The sequence below is a fragment of the Eretmochelys imbricata genome, chromosome 2 (assembly GCF_965152235.1).
Source record: "Eretmochelys imbricata isolate rEreImb1 chromosome 2, rEreImb1.hap1, whole genome shotgun sequence".
NCBI classification, from domain to species: Eukaryota; Metazoa; Chordata; order Testudines; family Cheloniidae; genus Eretmochelys; species Eretmochelys imbricata.
Window position 1 is genome coordinate 87,562,610 of NC_135573.1, and position 19,880 is coordinate 87,582,489.

Consider the following 19,880-nt stretch of genomic DNA (forward strand, 5'->3'; position numbering starts at 1 on the left):
GTAATAAAAAAAAAAACTGGCTCTTGTCAGCATGATACCAAGGAACTTTAGTACATAAACTCAGAGCACCTATTTTGGGGAAATTACACTTAGCTTAATGACTCCAGAAAATGCAAGAAAGCCCTTGATACTTTCCTTCTGTCTATTTAATTTCATCTTCACATAGGATGATTGGGATCACAATGTCATCAATAAATATTTGTTAATCAGACTGCTAGATATGTAACTTGTATAGTATTATCTGATTGCTTTATTGAGCATTCATTTGCAGATAAAAAACACAGACTTACAGATAGCATTGTAATTTGAGGAGAAAGCTCAATGACCAAACATTAAAATGTTGGAATTTGAAATCTTCGCTGTATAGTTCCCCAAAATAATGTTTGTCTGAATATCTGATAATTGCACTTGCAGAATGCAGTTCCAGCTGGCATTTGAAATAGACTTACCCCAAACAGGACAGTAATATTTAGAATTTCCATCTTTCAAGGTTGGCCTCATTAGCTAATTGAAATGTATTTGTTAATATATGCATGTGGAATAAGCATGGAATAATCACAGGATCTGGTTTTTCTATCTAGATCGACAAACATTTGTCTTGGTTATGAAAGCAATTCTAGACATTCAGAGTTCCAACTATCTTAATTATTAGAATGAAAACAACTCTAGAAAGCAATTTCGCTGAGGAATTCAATTACTGCTTGATTTATATTATATGCATGGTTTAAACAAAATTATTTCCGGCACTACTGCTGTTAGTAGTGATCCCAGTGGTATGAATTTAATAGTCATTTTACAAATGTGCATATTTGAAAGAAGGATAATGCAGACTCTTTCTTTTATTAAATAAAGGAAAAGCTGCTTACTCTACCTGTATGAATATAAATTGATGACCTAGCTTTCCTTTTAAGCCTGAACTGGCAAAAGAGTTTATAAAAAAAAAAAAAAAAAAAAAAAAAGCTTTGAGATTGATTGATTTACTTAAATTGCTGGAGTTATCATCCTAGAATGTCAATGTCTTTACATTTATTTCTCTGATTTTTGTTAAAACTTTCTGACAGGTTTAATGTATATCTTGTTGCTGGTAAAATGCTGTTCATTTACATTAATTCATTGCATAAAGGAGACTGTAAGTCTAATTTAACCATCAGACTATTTTGTCTCATTCTAGCTTGGCCAAATTGAAAATTGTGTGTGTTCCATTTTCCTTTTGTGTGACTTTAACATGTTGCCACCATTACATTTGGGGTTTCAACCTGTGTATGTCATCAAGTTAAATATGATGTTTTCCCACAACCATGAATACTAAATAATGTATGCTGGAGTATTTGGTTTAACAGAAATTCTAGTAAGTGACTCACCAGTTAAAACTTAGTCATCCAGGGTATGTCTATACTGCATTGTAAACCTGGGTTTGTAGGACCCAGGCTCCTAAGCTTGGAGTTTCTAAGCCCATACTTGAGCATCCACACTGTATTGTAAACCTGGGTTTACAATTGCTGGACTTGGCTCTCCTGGCATATTCCATACTGCACTATGCAGACCTTCTGACTTGGGTCTGAAGCTTGAGCTGTGTCCACACTGCAAAATGACAGGGCTTGGACCCAAGTCTCAGTGGGACTCTGGCTCTGATCCACCCCTCCTCCCCCATTAGGGTCCTAAGACCTTGATTCTGAGTATGGCCCAATCAAATTCACAGCCATGAAAAAGAGTCACGGACTGTGAAATCTGGTCTTTCGTGTGCCTTTACCCTATACCAGAGGTTCTAAAACTGTGGTCTGCGGACCACCAGTGGTCTGCGAGCTCCATTCAGATGGTCCTCGGATAGTTCCGTCTAAGGTGCGCGCCTGGGTGGCTGCACACGAGAGAATGAAGGGCCACCCACCTAGTTAGTGGAGCCGTGCAGGCATGTCTCTACTAATTAGGTGCCTGGAGAAGACGCACGTGTAAAGTGAGGTGGTGGCCTTGGGAGAAATAGGAGGTATGTGGGAAGGGGTAGTGGGGTGAGAAGAGGGGGTGGGGGGAATTTGGGACTTGCAGGGCCGCAGCAGCCAGAGAAAGGTGACTTTCCACAGCTCCAGAGCTGCAGCTGCTGGGACGAGACGGCCCTCCTTCCCAGCCCCAGCTCGGGGGCTGCCGTGGCCGGGGGAGGGAGAGCACATCCTTCACATTAGAAAGGAAGACTACTGATATTAAAATATGAGTTGTGTGCTTCTATTTGTAGAACAAAAAAAGTTAATTAAGGGGTTTTTTTATATATAGTGCTTTTATCCAAAGCACTTTACAATAGCTAGCTAACAGTACAAACAACATTTGGAAAGATCATTAAGTGGTCTGCTGAGACCCTCAGCAATTTGCAAGTGGTGCGTGGAAAAAAAAAAGTTTGAGAACCACTGCCCTATACTATACATGTTTCACAGGGGGAGACCAGCATTTCTCAAATTGGGGTTCCTGACCCAAAAGGGAGTTGCAGAGGGGTCACGAGATTATTTTAGGGGGGCTGCGATGTTGCCACCTTTACTTCTGCATTGCCTTCAGAGCTGGGTGGCTGGAGAGCAGTGTTTGTTGGCCGGGCACCCAGCTCTGAAGGCAGCATCCCGCCAACAGCAGTGCAGAAGTAAGGGTGGCAATACCATACCATGTCATTCTTCTACACTGCTGCTGGCAGCAGCTCTGCCTTCAGAGCTGAGCTCCCAGCCAGTTGCCACTGCTCTCCAGCTGCCAGATCTGAAGACAATGCCACCACCTCAAACCTCCCCCCCCACCCCCCCAACCTTGCGATCCTCCCACAACTCCTTTTTGGGTCAGGATTCCTACAATTACAACACTGTGAAATTTCAGATTTAAATAGCTGAAATAATGAAATTTACTATTTTTAAAATCCTTTGTCTATGAAATTGACCAAAATGGACTGTGAATTTGGTCGGGCCCTAGTTCTGAGTGCTTACTGACCCAAGTCAGACTGATTTGTGTGAGGACAGAAAGGAGGCTTGGGCTCAAACCTGCGTCAAAGCCTGCATGTAAAGGACCAGGGTGTAGCCTGTTTGGCCTCGTGGTCATTGTTGGGCTGGTGTCAGAGTCAAGGACAGCCTTGAGGTGGTAGTCAGTGAGCAGGGATCAGAGTAATGGCCAGAGTCTAGGTGAGGATCAGGCCAGAAACAGAGATTGGAGATCAGAGATCAGGAGTAGTTACCAGGCTGAAGTGAAGAGGCAAGAGTCAGGCCGGGGTCAGAGACCGGTGATCAGAAAGTGAAGCAGGACAAGATCTGCAGTTCTAGCAAGCCGGAAGTCTGTATGGTTGCCCAGACTACTTCCTGTGGCACCCTCCAAGATTAAATAGTAAATGTGGGCCAATCAGAGGGCGACAGGGTCGCTCTGGCCCTTCTGGAGGTACTGCCTGTGGCACCTTGCCTCCACAGTGCTCCGTGGGAGGTGGCTCTGCGTGACCTCCCAGTGGCCCAGATGCCCCAGGTTTTAGTCCCTAATATCCTTTCACCTCGCTTAGTGTGCAGTGTAGACATACACCGATTAGCTTAAACAGTGTTTCTGAGTGACATTTTTTTTATTGTGCTCTCTGAACATTTGTCCAAAAGGGGATCCTCTACATCCAGTGGAATCTAATTTTCACCACTTTTGCATCCCCTCCTCTCTGAAGTATTGTGTTATCAGAATCCGTCTAGCCTAATAGGGGTAGACTCATCTCCCTTTGGAGCCAGTCAGAAGTTGTCTTTCATTGCCCAAAGGGATTAGTACTCAGTGGTGCTGGGCCATCTTCCCCTTTTCAGGGGATGAGCATCCTGTCCCACCGTTCTCCCAATCTCAGTGGCATAGAGGACTGGAATCCTTGACCCATAGTAGAACCTGGATCTCCCACATGGCACTACTGAGCTACCAAGTGAGATGAAAAGAAATATATTTATCTGGCTGGTGCTTCGGGAAGTTGTGTGTGAAAATTTTAGATAACACAAAGTTGTTGAGGCAACCTGTTATAACAACCTATTGAAACTCAATCCGTTACCTTAGTGAATCGTTGTAAAATGTAAATTGTATACAGTTTTATCAAAATGGGATTAGCAAACTACAGATTTTGTCATAATTTTCTGAGAGATGCTAAAAAGATTCAGATTAGGGTTCCATGCAAAAAATGTTTTGCCATTTAAATAAAGGCATTTATTTTAACAGGATGGGAATAAAGCTATTCTCTAATGACCAAAGTGGTTTAACCTAAGTGATCTGGTTGTGTTTATTTGTGGGGTTTGTGACATACCAGGGTACAATCCAGACTAATGAGTAGCTGTGTCACTCCTGCCCTTTAACCTGGGGTGCCCTTTACGATGCTTTCCTGTTGTAGCCTGAAGCCTGGACTGCTCACAAACAGCCTCCAGCATGCCAGCTATGTCTCTGTATGTACAGCAACCAGCCAGCCACACCTTGGCTCTTACCATCCTTCATTAAGCTGCAGTGTGACCCCAAAACACTCCCAGTCTTAGATTTTTCCCTCAGAAACGTATGTCCTGTACTGCCCAGCCCTCTCCTGAACAATACAAGTTTATATAAATGCTGTTATTTCTTTAATAGAAATAATGTGCACACAACTTGCTATCATAAACAGAGTTTCCCAAACTCCAGTTTAAACACACTGGTTTAGATAAAAGAATAAAATAAGTTTATTAACTACAAAGAGAGATTCTAAGTGAGTATAAGTAATGAGGCATAAAAGTGAGAAATGGTTGCAAGAAAATAAAGGTAAAATGCTCTTGGTGCCTGGCTTAACAAACTGTATCAGATTCAAGCAAAGTTTCTCAGCAGTCTTACTGACCAAACTCTCTATGTCAGGACCCCTCCTCTCAGAATCCAATGAAGGTTTCCTCTGTTGCTTCAGGTGCAGAGAATCGATGGGCAGGGACAGTGGGGGTGTGCCTTGGGGTGTTTGTCCCTCCTTTTTACAGTGTCAGTCCCCCACTTGAAAAACATTTCCCACTGAGATGCAGGAGACAAAAAGTATGTGGGTAAGAATATTTCCTGCTTCTTTTTCCTCATGTTTGAGCTTCTTTTGTTTCCCCTTCCTGCTTGATGACTCTGTTTACTGCTTAAATGCAAATTAAGCAGAGCACACATTCCTTTGTTAGGACAGAGCTGTTTGTTGGGTTGCCAACTTCCTAGTCACACAAAACGGAACACCCTAGCCCTGCCCCTTTCCTGAGGCCCCACCCCCCACTCATTACAGTCCGCCTCCCTCAGTGGCTTGCTCTTCCCACCCTCACTCACTTTCACTGGGCTGGGGCAGGGGGTTGAGGTACAGGAGGGTGTGAGGGCTCCAACTGGGCGTTCAGGCCCCAGGGTGGGGCCAGAAATGAGGGGTTCAGGATGAGGGAGGGGGTTCCAGGCTGGGACAGGGAGTTTGAATGTGGCAGGGGCTAAATGGCTGGCTGGCACCGCGCTGCATCCCAGAAGCAGCTAGCAGGTCTGGGGGTGGGGCAGGAGACTCCATGTGCTGCTCTTGCCCTCAGGCACTGCTCCCCCCCCAGCTCCCATGGGAGCGTGGACCCAGTACTTGGGGCGGGGGAAGTGTGTGGAGCCCTGTGGCCCCCTTCGCTAGGACCCGGACCTGCTGGCTGCTTCTGTGGCACAGCGTGGTGCCAGCCAGGACAGGTAGGGACTAGCCTGCCTTAGCGCCGCAGCACCTTTAACGGCCCAGTCGGCGGTGCTGACAGGAGCCGCCAGAGTCCCTTTTGAACTGGGTGTTCCGGTCAAAAACTAGACGCCCACCAAGCTGTTTGCCAACCTCAGTTTGGAACATGTGTTAATAACACCATACAGTGGAATCTTATCACTTCAGTGTTGCCACACATATTTTGAGGACAATATTGACCAGCAAATTATGAGTTTTCAAATGATACCTTTATAAAATCTGCTTTGTACAGAGATTATTACAATAGTGTGTATGGCGTGGGCGCAGGTACATTCTGTCATTGGTTTAAAAAAGTAACATTTGGGGAACTCAAGAACCCCACCAGAGCATTTAGTTTATTTGCTTTTTTCTGAACTGTACTGAATGGAATATATTTGTAAATAACCACCAAAAAAGAAAAGTCTGCAGTGTTTTCAGTAGGGAAATATATTGTATACTTCATTTGTTAATTGTAACTAGAATATTTCAAACAGTCTTGGGATCCCATTGTATCATCATACAATGAAATAGATTTTGGCTGTTAAAACTGAAATAATGTAATATGCAAGTGTGCCATACTGGGCCTGTGTTTAGCATTATATCTGGAAAAAAGAAATCTGATTCCTCCGCCTTTTCTTCAGGTTTCAAAATTAGGGTTAAATTTCCCTGTATGAGTGACCACTGTGTTACCTGTACAGTTTGGTGATGATTTTGTGCAATGGCTAGAAGTGTGGCTCACATTTAAACAAAAAGGAAGAGAAACGAAATAGGGGCCCTGACCTGTCCATGGACAGTACAGTAAAAAGGGAGCCTCTTGTGTCCATGCACCTCTGTGTGAACATCGTTGTTTCACAATTAATGTAAATCTTGAGTGAAGCAATGCAAAGCAAAATGCACATGAAAGTGTCAATGAAGTAAAATGTATTTTTGATTTTTAGCTCCTTTGAGAAATAAGCTACTATATAAAATTATCCACTCTCAGATAAAACTCCTTTTCTCCCCTGCCCCCCCCAAAGTAAATTCTGCAAATGAAAACAAGAAACTTAAAAAAAAATGTATTGCATCATTGCAACTTGAACTTTTAACCCACATTTTTAATGTTAATAAAACCTGGAAAAGAGTCTACATATAAACGGATGAGTCTGTTTCTCCATATAATTTTCTCAGTGGGCTGAGAAACTTGTTTCAATTCTGCTGTAGTGAAACCTTGAAACAAAATGTGTTTAAGCCATATAAAGAAACTCTGATCACACTTTTGGACCTTTTCCTCCATTTTTGGTTGTTACAGTGACTGCTTTTTGGCTATAGTAATAGGCAAAATGCCTGAAGGTCCCCCACAGGATTATGAAGATGTCTGTTGTAATAAGAAGAACTTCATGCTATCTTCATTTACCAGTAATGATACAGCATAGCTGTGCTAAAAGAGAAGAATGTTAGGTACAGCGAAATGGTTAGCACCGTCCATCGTTAATCTAACTCTTCTTTATACCGTGTATAGAAATACTGAACTATGCCTATCCATTTAGCTGTTGCTGAAGGAGGGCTCTTTTCTTTTCTTTTTTTTTAATACTGTGGTCTGATAAGTATTTAACTCATCGTATACTTTCATTCCTTACCAATCCTCTCTGTTCATGCTGCATTACACAGAATAACCCTCTTTTCCATTGGCTGTTGCCTCTTTAGGTCAAGGGTTGGGAGGCATAGGGGAGATTACTATCTCTGTACTGTACTTTTTCTTTGGATGACAGGAATGGTGTTCCCTGGGACATCAATCTAACACCATTCACTGACACTAAATTTCCTTTGATATTTTGATGACTTTTCCTAAAAGGATGAAAATGAAAAAGTGCTGGGAGGGGTTTTCTGAGATCTACAGTGGAATCTCATGTTAATGATTTATTTCATCACTGTTTGAGTTCTGCCAGTCTCACTAAACTGGTGACTTAGAACTAGAACTCTTTCAATAGGAAAAAAAAGTAAAAAAAAAACAGTTAAGGTTAATGATTACTAATATCCTTTTAACAATAGTCAATAACTCTCTTAATGTTCTTCAGTAAAGTTAGCAATAAATAAGTCTTGTTCTGGAAGTCATTTGTGAATTTTAGAGCAACCAGTAACAACCTATTTGCTGAACTCTGTATTCTTGAGGGAGCTGAAAATGTGAAGAATCATCTGTGGCAAAGGTGTGCTCCATTTGATAAGTTTCACGTATAGTGTTTATTTGAGCAAGAGAATGGAATAGATTGCACTCATGAAAACGTGCTCCATGCGCCTCTAGTTTCAGTCAAGATTATTGATATAAGAATAGCTTTTGCGCTATTCTTATATCAATATAGGACTAAAAGTTCCCACATAGAATAGGGCTAAAACTTCCCACACGTGATCAAACCGTTTTCCCTTTTTTGGGGCAGGAAGTGGGATATTAGAAATCAGGCAAATGAGCTTTTGTATGAGAACCCACCAGAGGCTTAAAGGATGTCAGGATCCCAGTGGAACAATAGGTTATAAGTTATAATAAACTCTGCAGTTAGTCTCTCAAATGCATAAATCATTTTAGTTTCTCATTTTACATATCCACAGAGATATCTAATGTGCCCTTTAGAACCAGATGTAAGACAATTTTCTTCTTGAACTTCCCATATTTTACTTTAGGTATGTCTGAACCACAAAACAAACAAAAGGTATGTGTTGTTGTCAAGGTTCCTTCCCCACTCTGAACTCTAGGGAACAGATGTGGGGACCTGCATGAAAACCTCCTAAACTTACTTTTACCAGCTTAGGTTAAAACTTCCCCAAGGTACAAACTATTTTACCTTTTGCCCTTGGACTTATCGCTGCCACCACCAAACGTCTAACAGGGATATAATTTGGAAATGCCCCCCCCCAAAAATAATCCTCCCAAATCTTACACCCCCCTTCCTGGGGAAGATTTGATAAAATTCCTCAACAATTTGCATAGGTGAACACAGACCCAAACCGTTGGCTCTTAAAAGCAATGAAAAAGCATTCAGTTTCTTAAAAGAAGAATTTTAATAGAAGAAAAAGTAAAAAGAATCACCTCTGTAAAATCAGGATGGTAAATACCTTGCAGGGTAATTAGATTCAAAACACATAGAATCCCTCTAGGCAAAACCTTAAGTTACAAAAAGACACAAAAGCAGGAATCTACATTCCATTCAGCACAGCTTATTTTCTCAGCCATTTAAAGGAATCAGAATCTAACGCATATCTAGCTAGATTACTTACTAAGTTCTAAGACTCCATTCCTGTTCTGTCCCCAGCAAAAGCATCACCCAGACAGAGAGAGAGGTTTTGTTTTTGCCTCCCCCCAGCTTTTGAAAGTATCTTGTCTCCTCATTGGTCATTTTGGTCAGGTGCCAGCGAGGTTACCTTTAGCTTCTTAACCCTTTACAGTTGAAAGGGTTTTTCCTCTGGCCAGGAGGGATTTTAAAGGTGTTTACCCTTCCCTTTATATTTATGACAGTTGTTAACTCAGGTTAGCTAACCTGTGTTAGCTAATTTGGATTAAAATGACAGTGAAGACACAGCGACTCAATTCAGCGCTCACATGAGCAGCTTGAGTTAAAGCCTCTATGGGTATGTCTACACTGCAGTTGAGCAATGTGATTCCCAGTTCAGATAGACTTGTGCTAGCTCCACTTGACTTAGTGTGCTAAAAATAGCAGCGTGGACAGTGTGGTATGGATGGCAGCTCGGGCTAGCCACTCCAGATCAGACCTAAGGGCGGTTGGGTGGGATTGGAGTCAAGACGCCAACCTGAGCCACTGCCAGTACTGCAACATCCATGGTGCTATTTGTAGCTGTTAACCCAAGCTCAAGCTGCTCACCAAGTTAAAAGATGAGTTGCCATGTTTTCATGGCTATTTTAACCTGCATTAACAACACACCTTTTTGTGCAGTATAGACATGCCCTTTGTGTATATTACGATCTAGTCTGTATTGCAGGAGGAATGGAGTGGCACAACCCCAGGAAGACCTCCAAGGGGACCTGTCAAGGGACAATCCTTTCCCAGTCCTGGGAGAAAGGGGGAGACTATGCAGTATAAACCACGCTTTTGCCTGGTCTAGCCGTCTCTCCTCTCTGTTTTCTAGCTGTGCAAATGGATGTGAAGGTTATGTAAAGACATAGCGCCATCTCTCCTGACCTCCTTTTGGAGTGACTTGTGCCCTTGCAATAGGAGGGATTAGGACCTGAGCGCTACCAAGTACGGGGAATATGAATGTGACTTGATCCTCCATGAGGGCAAAAGGCCAGTGGTTGGGAGTTTCTTATGACCCTTCGCCCGCTTCACAGTTGCAAGGACAGGGTAATCTAGCCATCTGTTTCTTCTCTACTCCTACCATCTAAAGTCAGTGAGTGAGTAAAATGTATTTTCTCCTCCCAGAGGCTAAATTGCCATCCTTTTGCTGTTTCTCCTGCAAAACAAACTGTTCATCTCATTATGCCATGAAGAAATACCATCATGTTAGCTAGAAATAATTTTCAATATTCTTCAATAGTTCTGCAGTTCTGTTGTAATTGAGACAATCCAATAAACTTCTGGCTAGTCAGGACCATGAGTCTAAGCCCATTATCTGCTTTACTCACAACGCTCGCCTACTCTTAAAGAGTCCCAAAGCAGTCCACAAGATGAGTCTTTCAGCCTGTTTTTTTTTGTGCCTGTCTGTCCTGTGTCTAAATTATATTTTTCACATTTTTTAGTAGGTTAGAAAGGAAGAAGATGTAGGTGCTGCGTACACAGAACTCTACTTGAAATCAGTGGCAACTCTTACTGCTCAGCTACGCTGATAATTAGGCCTAAATCACTGACTGACTTGTGTTAAAAATGAAATTAGTACTGCACTTCAAACATTATTAATTCCCTAAATTCCTAATTAAACTTATCTGCAAACTTCCTAGTCTTTCTGCCAGAATGACATCACAACTACCATAAGCAAAGGGAATGAAAATAATGGTTTGGCTTGAAATGGTTCTTTCTGAGCTTTGCTTATAGTAATTGTGATGTCACTCTGGCAGGAAAAAAGATTTCTAGGAATTTTAAGGAGCTGGTAATTGCCTCAAGTCGTGCTCAGATACGGAGATAAATAATTTTTAAACAATGGCTCTCTCAGTTTTCCTCTTTGGGAATCGTACATACTTCTAAAATTTTAAATTACAATGCTGTCACCACAAATTTACATTTAAAAGAGAAATGACATTATATTACCGTACTCATTAAAATAATGCAAATCATTATTTTCTGTGTAATATCCTGCTACATTGGCATTAATACTGTGATTAACATTGACTCTGGCTTCATGAATTATGTACAATAACCAATTTAATGTGACCGTTATTTGCAGCTTTCAATGGCTATTAACAGTATTTTAAGGTTACTTTCAATATGTTTCAGAGTAGCAGCCGTGTTAGTCTGTATCCGCAAAAAGAAAAGGAGCACTTGTGGCACCTTAGAGACTAACAAATTTATTTGAGCATACGTTTTCGTGAGCTACATATATTATATTAACATATATATATAAAAATTCTTAATAACATTCAAAAACCAGTCGGAGAACACTTCAGTCTCTTTGGTCACTCGATTACAGACCTAAAAGTGGCAATTCTTCAACAAAAAAACTTCAGAAACAGACTCCAACGAGAGACTGCTGAATTGGAATTAATTTGCAAACTGGATACAATTAACTTAGGCTTGAATAAAGACTGGGAGGGGATGTGTCATTACACAAAGTAAAACTATTTCCCCTTGTTTATTCCCTCCTCCCTACTGTTCCTCATATATTTTTGTCAACTGCTGGAAATGGCCCACCTTGATTATCACTACAAAAGGTTCCTTCCGGCCCCCGCTCTCCTGCTGGTAATAGCTCACCTTTCCTGATCACTCTTGTTACAGCCTGTATGGTAACACCCATTGTTTCATGTTCTCTGTGTATATAAAATCTCCCCACTGTATTTTCCAGTGAATGCATCCGATGAAGTGAGCTGTAGCTCACGAAAGCTTATGCTCAAATAAATTTGTTGGTCTCTAAGGTGCCACAAGTACTCCTTTCTTTTTTCAATATGTTGACAACTAAACATGATAATTAACAAACTGAGCTCAGCATTTCCTTACTGGATCTTAAATTTTGCAACACAAACTACAAATTCCTAGGATAGAAAACAGAGAGGGCTAGCTGTCTTAGATAGTTCATACAGTTTTGTAGCCTGCTCTGTGTTCTTAAATAAAGTCACAGGAACATAACAAAAACAACAAATACAGTTAAATGGTATAGGCTGCTGCATGCCCCTCTGCAGAAAAAATGGCACTGAGGGCCTAAAACGCTACAAGATTCCTCTCTGGGTTTTCTGTGAATTCTTCTGCTAGGAGAATGATGTTTCCTTTCAATCCTGTAGAAATTCAGAATAAGAAAGGGTTCAGTTCTCAGAAACTGCAGGTCCCCCTCCCCCTGAAGCCTGAGAGATTCATTATGAGGCTCTGTGCCTCTGCGTCAGTCTTGAGACTCCAGTTCTGACAGGATCACTGGAAATTTGGTGGTAAGTGGGATGCTCCACGGTTCAAAGGAGCACATAGTATGGGGAATAAATAGTGCTGGGCAGAAAACAAGAATTCCATTTTGCAGAAAATGTTGAGGTTTCAACATTTGTTTTCATTCCAGATTGGGACACTGAATGCTTTTGACAATTTTCTCAAACAGTATGACAGGCAGATACCTCCAGGGCCCTTCCCCCCAATAACCAGTAGTGTTAGAGCACTCACGTGAGAAGTGGGTATTGCAGTTCAAGTCCTTCCTTCCTTTGGAGCAGAGGTTTGAACTAGCATCTCTTGCAGTCCAGGTGAATAACCTAACCACAAGGCTATTCACTAATCTGCAAGGGATCTCTGTCTCTTTCTTTGGTTTTGACCAGAAATTCCAACCTGGACCTGGAAAGCCTTTCCATCTTTCCGATGACAGTTATGTTGAAACTGACACATTTCAGAAAAAAGTTTCGCTTTTGACGAATAAGTATTTTCTGGCAAAAAATGTTTTGTTGAAAAATTCATGACAAGCTCTAGTAATGTAGCCTGAGCCTGTATTAACTTTCTTGACAATTTCTTGCTAGTTTACAGTGAGGATAATCATAGAATCATAGGACTGAAAGGGACTTTGAGAGGTCATCTAGTCAAGTGTCCTGCAGTGGCAGGACTAAGTGTTATCTAAAGTTTAAACTATCCCAGACACATGTAATGATATGTAATGCATGTACCTTCTTTCACCCCAGTTGTATGGATACCCAAATCAAATAGTGGCTCTAGGCAAGGACAGGGCCATGAGAGAAGCTTTTTCCCTTACATGCAGGCTGGGGAAGATCCATGTGCTTATCAGCAGGTCTGGGGAAAGGAGGAAAGAGATTTAGGGCATATTGATTTGCACATCGCTTTAAAAAAATTCTTTAATATCTTGAATACAAATAAACCAAGCAAATAAGTGCTATTGCTCTTAAATCTGTGTACTCATTCATCTATAAAGAGTACAGACGAGCAGCCTTACCAGTTGTTCCAGGTGAATGATTGCCTACTGCTGTTGTTTTAACCCTAATTGGAATAGAACAGAAATGTTATATGTTGGAAATGTCTTTAAATTTAACATTTTGTGACCTCTGCTTTTCCCCCCTCTTTTGAGAGAGTTGGAGAAATAAAGTTGTTTTCCAATAAATGTTTTTATTTTAAAACAACATTTTTACTTTTGTGTCTTACTCTAGGGCATTTATGTAAGGGATGCACCTTTGAAGGACATAAAGGTGTCTAATGATCGCCGATTCGTAGCTTTTTTTAATGTGGTGAACGCTACAAAGCGAGATGCTGGCAATTACCGCTGCATGATTCACACAGAAGGAGGAGCTGGAGTATCAAGCTATGCAGAATTGATAGTCAAAGGTATTTCAGAATATCATATGTATTTATTTATAATATGTACATGTTTGGTGTATGAAATAAGAGCATGCAATTGCAATTTAAGTATGTCACCCATTGCCCATTAAAGTCAATGAGAGGCTCAGTAAAAAAGACCTGTGAATCAGACCATTTTTATGTAAATCTCAAGATTCTGTCCTGCTCTTACAGACTGGTGGGAGATGCCATCCTGAAGGGTTATTTATTAAATACTACTACTGCTTGTGTACGAAAAGCATTATTTAAAAATATATGTATTTTTAAATGTACATTTAGATGATTCTTCTGAAATGGAATGAATGTTCCTGGCAACCTATCTCCTATGTGGAGGCTGCATCCTAAAAATGTATTTAGTGTGAGGTATGAAAAAATAAAGGAAAACTCTTAAAATATAAATATTCAGCATATGGGAGGTTTTAAAAACATCAGAAAAAGTTCAAAATGTGAAATGAATGTATACAAAGTTGACCAATTGCATCATAGAAAACAGTGCTGATACAATTATATTGCATTCTATTTAAATTACATTTTGCTTACTTCTTTTTATATCCGGTTTTTGAGAGAATATATTTGGGATCTTTTCAGAGAAATACAGATTCTATAGCAGCTGGTTCTTGGAAGCTCTGTGGGGTACTCTAACATGGAGGTTGATCCTGAGTCTGAAGAGTACTTACCCATAACAATGGCCACCTAATCTGTTCATGACTCCCACTTTCTAAAGGGAGTAGTCACAGATGAGGCCAAATGCTATAGATAGTGAACAGGAACCCAACAGCTAAAATGGGGTGGGGTCAGTTCTTGTATGACTTGTATGATATGCCATTAACTGATATGTTTTATAAAGCTCCGCGCCACCTAAACGTGTTACATCTCTCTGGCTGACAGCTCGATACTTAGCAGACAAGAAGAGGGCCTGGGACTGAAGACTGACTTATCGTCTTTCTTTCCTTTCGCCTCCAAAGAAACTAAAATCTTATTTGGCGGGTGAATGGGGACATAGGGAGTGTCCCCCCACCAAATCCCCCAGAAGTTGGGATCAGAACTGGTGAGGGGAAAGGAACCCCGATCACAATAGCAGATTTTTAAAAAATAGCATCCTCTAAGCTAGAGAGGGCCCATCTTTCTCTTCTTTTTGAGTCAGTATCATAACTCACATGAGCTGTATGGCCCCAGTGTTGCAGCTGATGTGAAAGAAGAAGAAAAGTCCAGAACAGGGAGTAGTAGGGGAAGGGAATTTAATTTTGATAAACTCTGCTCCCTTAATCTGTGATCAGGGCTCTTTGGCCTTAAGCAACAGGTTAACACTTCTTCTGAATGGATCCACTAGTTAGTTGTGGAGAAAATATGCACAGCTCTGTAGCTGTTCATTTGTATACTGCTCAAAACATATGTGGTACTTTACAGAACTTATTTAAAGACACACTCCCTCACCTGAAAAACTTGTAATATTTAGAGGAATACAATATGTGGCACAACAAATCAGACCTGGGAAAACATTTGAGGCTCAAGAACACTCAAGAGACCATGTTTCTGAAATCAGCATAGAAAGTCTATGCAGAAGACACTAGTTTTAAGGAAAAAGAAAAGGACGACTTGTGGCACCTTTGAGACTAACAAATGTATTTGAGCATAAGCTTTCATGAGCTACAGCTCACTTCATCAGATGCATCAGTGGAAAATACAGTGAGGAGATTTATATACACAGAGAACATGAAACAATGGGTGTTATCATACACACTGTAACGAGAGTGGTCAGGTAAGATGAGCTATTACCAGCAGGAGAGCCGGGGGGCAGGGGGAGGGGAGAACCTTTTGCAGTGATAATGAAGGTGGGCCATTTTCAGCAGTTGACAAGAACGTCTGAGGAACAGCGGGGGTGGGGTGGGGAATAAACCTGGGGAAATAGTTTTACTTGGTGTAATGACCCATCTGCTCCCAATCTTTATTCAAGCCTAAGTTAATTGTATCCAGTTTGCAAATTAATTCCAATTCAGCAGTCTCTTGGTGGAGTCTGTTTTTGAAGTTTTTTTGTTGAAGAATTGCCACTTTTTGGTCTGTAATCGAGTGACCAGAGAGATTGAAGTGTTCTCCGACTGGTTTTTGAATGTTATAATTCTTGACGTCTGATTTGTGTCCATTTATTCTTTTGCGTAGAAACTGTCCACTTTGACCAATGTACATGGCAGAGGGGCATTGCTGGCACATGATGGCATATATCACATTGATAGATGTGCAGATGAACGAGCCTCTGATAGTGTGGCTGATGTGATTAGGCCCTATGAATAGATTAGTCCCCTGAATAGATATGTGGGCACAGTTGGCAACAGGCTTTGTTGCAAGGATAGGTTCCTGGGTTAGTGGTTCTGTTGTGTGGTGTGTGGTTGCTGGTGAGTATTTGCCTCAGGTTGAGGGGGCTGTCTGTAAGCAAGGACTGGCCTGTCTCCCAAGATCTGTGGGAATGATGAGTCATCCTTCAGGATAGGTTGTAGATCCTTGATGATGCGTTGGAGAGGTGGATTTAGTTGGGGGCTGAAGGTGATGGCTCGTGGCTTTGTTATTTTCTTTGTTGGGCCCATCCTGTAGTAGGTAACTTCTGGGTAATCTTCTGACTCTGTCAATCTGTTTCTTCATTTCAGCAGGTGGGTATTGTAGTTGTAAGAACGCTTGATAGAGATCTTGTAGGAGTTTGTCTCTGTCTGAGGGGTTGGAGCAAATGCGGTTGTATCGTAGAGCTTGGCTGTAGACAATGGATCGTGTGATATGGTCTGGATGAAAGCTGGAGGCAGGTAGGTAGGCATAGCGGTCAGTAGGTTTCTGGTATAGGGTGGTGGTGATGTCACCATCGCTTATTAGCACTGTCGTGTCCAGGAAGTGTATCTCTTGTGTGGACTGGTCCAGGCTGAGGTTGATGGTGGGATGGAAATTGTTGAAATCATGGTGGAATTCCTCAAGGGCTTCTTTTCCATGGGTCCAGACGATGAAGATGTCATCAATGTAGCACAAGTAGAGTAGGGGCATTAGGGGACGAGAGCTGAGGAAGCGTTGTTCTAAGTCAGCCATAAAAATGTTGGCATACTGTGGGGCCGTGCGGGTACCCGTAGCAGTGCCGCTGATTTGAAGGTATACATTGTCCCCAAATGTGAAATAGTTATGGGTGAGGACAAAGTCACAAAGTTCAGCCCCCAGGTCTGCCGTGACATTATCGGGGATAGTGTTGCTGATGGCTTGTAGTCCATCTTTGTGTGGAATGTTGGTGTAGAGGGCTTCTACATCCATAGTGGGCAGGATGGTGTTTTCAGGAAGATCACCGATGGATTGTAGTTTCCTCAGGAAGTCAGTGGTGTCTCGAAGATAGCTGGGAGTGCTGGTAGCGTAGGGCCTGAGGAGGGAGTCTACATAGCCAGACAATCCTGCTGTCAGGGTGCCAATGCCTGAGATGATGGGACGTCCAGGATTTCCAGGTTTCCAGTGTATATAAATCTCCCCACTGTATTTTCCACTGAATGCATCTGATGAAGTGAGCTGTAGCTCATGAAAGCTTATGCTCAAATAAATTTGTTAGTCTCTAAGGTGCCACAAGTACTCCTTTTCTTTTTTGCAGATACAGACTAACACAGCTGCTACTCTGAAACCTAGTTTTAAGGAGGGATTGGAAGGCCAGAAAGAAGGCACGTGATCAGATAGTATGGTAGATAGAGTCTAAATGCATGGAGTTGTATGAAAGAAGGATTGTAACCAAAAAAAAGGCCAAAGAATCAGTTAGGAGAAAAGATGAGGCAGAGAATGAGATAGGGAGTTTACTATGAGATCAGATGCTGAAGGTGAGAACCAGGAGTTTGAATTTAGGCCAGATGGAAAGGAGAAGTTGGTTGAGGAATTGATCAGCTGGACTATGAGAGGAGAGGAAATGGGAGAAGAGCATGTTCTTTGGTGGATCAGAGAGGAGTGGACGGGAGGATGTGGAGAGCTCAGAGAAGAGTAGGATGACAGTAGTTGAAGTACAGATACCCTAGGTGTGGACCATGCGCCCAATGCAGGAATATAAACTGGAAAGGGGAAAGACAGCCTGAGGTAAGGAGGCTGCTGTAAGTGTAGCCTGTGGATAAACAGGGCACTTGTAAGATATTGTGTTGGTGGGTGCGGTATAAAACATATCTAGGTAGTTAGAATGGACAGATGGAGAAAAGGAAAGAATACAGTAGAAGAGGTGGGAGTCAGCACAGACATGTGGGATTGAATGAGCCCACGGGGGAAGTAAGTAGAGGAAGAAGAGGATGTGGCCTATAATGGAAATATGTAGGACTCCAACAAAGAGAGGGAGGGGCTGGAGAATGAGCCCTGAAGGAAATGCTGAAAGCTGGGTCAGTAAGGTAAGAGGAAGTCATGAGAGTATAATGCCACAGAAGCTCAGTGAAGGGGGAATGAGGAGGAGGAGGAAGTGATCAGCTGTGAATGGAAAGAAAAGGGAAGGTGGGAAGGGGGGACAGGGCAGGGGAAAAGAGGATAAGAGGAGCATGTAAGGAGTGACACTTAGGTGAACAGATGGTGAGGGAGAAGGAGGGTGAGGGTTGGTGCAAACAGCCAATCAGCACAGGGCAGAGAAAATCCAGGCAACATTGTAGAAAGCTCTCTGAGTTTCCAAGGGTCCCTGTTTTGGCTGTTTCTGCCTCTACCATCTGGAGTCTGGCTCCTCTGCACAGTTTTTTCCCCAGGCCATGTGGTGGGAGGAAGGCACCATCCAGGCCCTAGTGCTCCAGAGTGGGGGAGTTAATGGAAAGATGACTAACTCCTTTGGGCTGGGGAGCCAGTCATGGGAGCACAAGAACTGGGTTTGTGCCTAGGGTTGCTAACTGTCTAATCTCACAAATCCCTGCCCCTTCTCCCAGGCCCCACCCTGCTCACTACGCTCGCTCTCCCCCATGCTCACTCACTGTCACTGGGCTGGGGTAGGGGCTTGGGGTGCAGGAGGGGGCTTGGGGTGCAGGCTTCGGACAAGAGGTGCTTACCTCAGGTGGCTCCCGGGAGGTGGCTCAGTGGGGCTAAAGCAGGCTCCCTGCCTGTCCTGGCCCTGCACCGCTCCCAGAAGCAGCTGGCATGTCCCTGTGGCCCCTGGGGGGAACAGGGGGCTCTGTACGCCTACGCCCGCAAGCGCCACCCCCACAGCTCCCGTTGGCCACAGTTCCCAGCCAGTGGGAGCTGCTGAGTCAACGCTGGTGGCGGGGGCAACGCGTGGAGATACCTGCCCCTCGCCCCCACCTCAGGGGCTGCAAGGATGGGCCAGCCGCTTTCGGGAGCAGCACAGGGCCAGGGCAGGCAGGGAGCCTCCTTTAGCCCTGCTGCGCCCCCAGACTTTCAGTACCTAAAACGTATGGTTTGGCTTCAATAGCCTCTGAGAGGTAGGGCCTGATTCTGGGAGACTCCTGGTGAAACAAGGAGCGTTGGCAACCCTAATTGTGCCTGGCCCATGTGCAGGGATAGAAAAGCTCCTTGCATCCTTACCCTAAACTTGTGTATCTGAGCAGAGATGGGTGTAATATAGCCTTTAGTATATGGGGGGAAAAGCCATTAAAGAGCTGCAATTAACCCCCAATGGTACGTTATTGTTGTACATTATTATTATGGTAAATATGAATATTGCCTGGTTAGTGAACAAAAAGTTTGCCATTAAATAATGTATCAGGTCTCCACACATCAAGAAGAAAAGACAAAGACTGTTGTTTGTACATCTTGTCTGTCTTTTATATGAAAATGAATAAAAGTATCGATGGCTTCATTTAAATGAATCCTAAAAGGAAACTTTTCAATTTACCTGTTTATTCTGATGGAAAAGACTGAACTGAGTCAGTGACTTGTCATTTTGTGTGTTCAGACTACACAATATCCTCATCTGTTTGTCAGGGAATTGGATTGAAATGTCACTTTATCTTTGTCTAATGCGAGCCATGAAATTGGTCTTGTCAGATCACCTGCTTATTGTAAAAAACAACAGCTCTTTTCTAATAGGTGACATAAAAGTAATCAAACACTGAACAGAAAGGAAAAGAGTGGGGTGGAATTGATTAAGTGTATTTCGTAAAGTAAATTAGTCTTCTACATATGGTCCATGGGTTGAACTTTTCTAATAGTGGTCAGATCCAACATAGATTAAATTTAGGAGAACAGAATGAACCTTTCTGAGAAGGGCATCAGATTATTAGAATACAAACTGCTTATTGAGTTCAAACAAGGTAAACCTAGGTGTCAGACTGGTTAGAAGGAGA

At 42.4% G+C, this 19,880-nt stretch overlaps 1 protein-coding gene across 1 annotated transcript in view; it reads left to right on the forward strand.

Moving 5' to 3' along the window:
• Nucleotides 1–19,880, forward strand: part of PTPRM (protein tyrosine phosphatase receptor type M) — a 688,077-nt gene that overhangs the window by 281,788 nt on the left and 386,409 nt on the right. Inside the window, exon 6 of the mRNA XM_077809062.1 lies at nt 13,431–13,605. Within this exon, the coding sequence (XP_077665188.1) occupies nt 13,431–13,605 (175 nt within the window). The remainder of the gene's footprint in view (nt 1–13,430; nt 13,606–19,880) is intronic.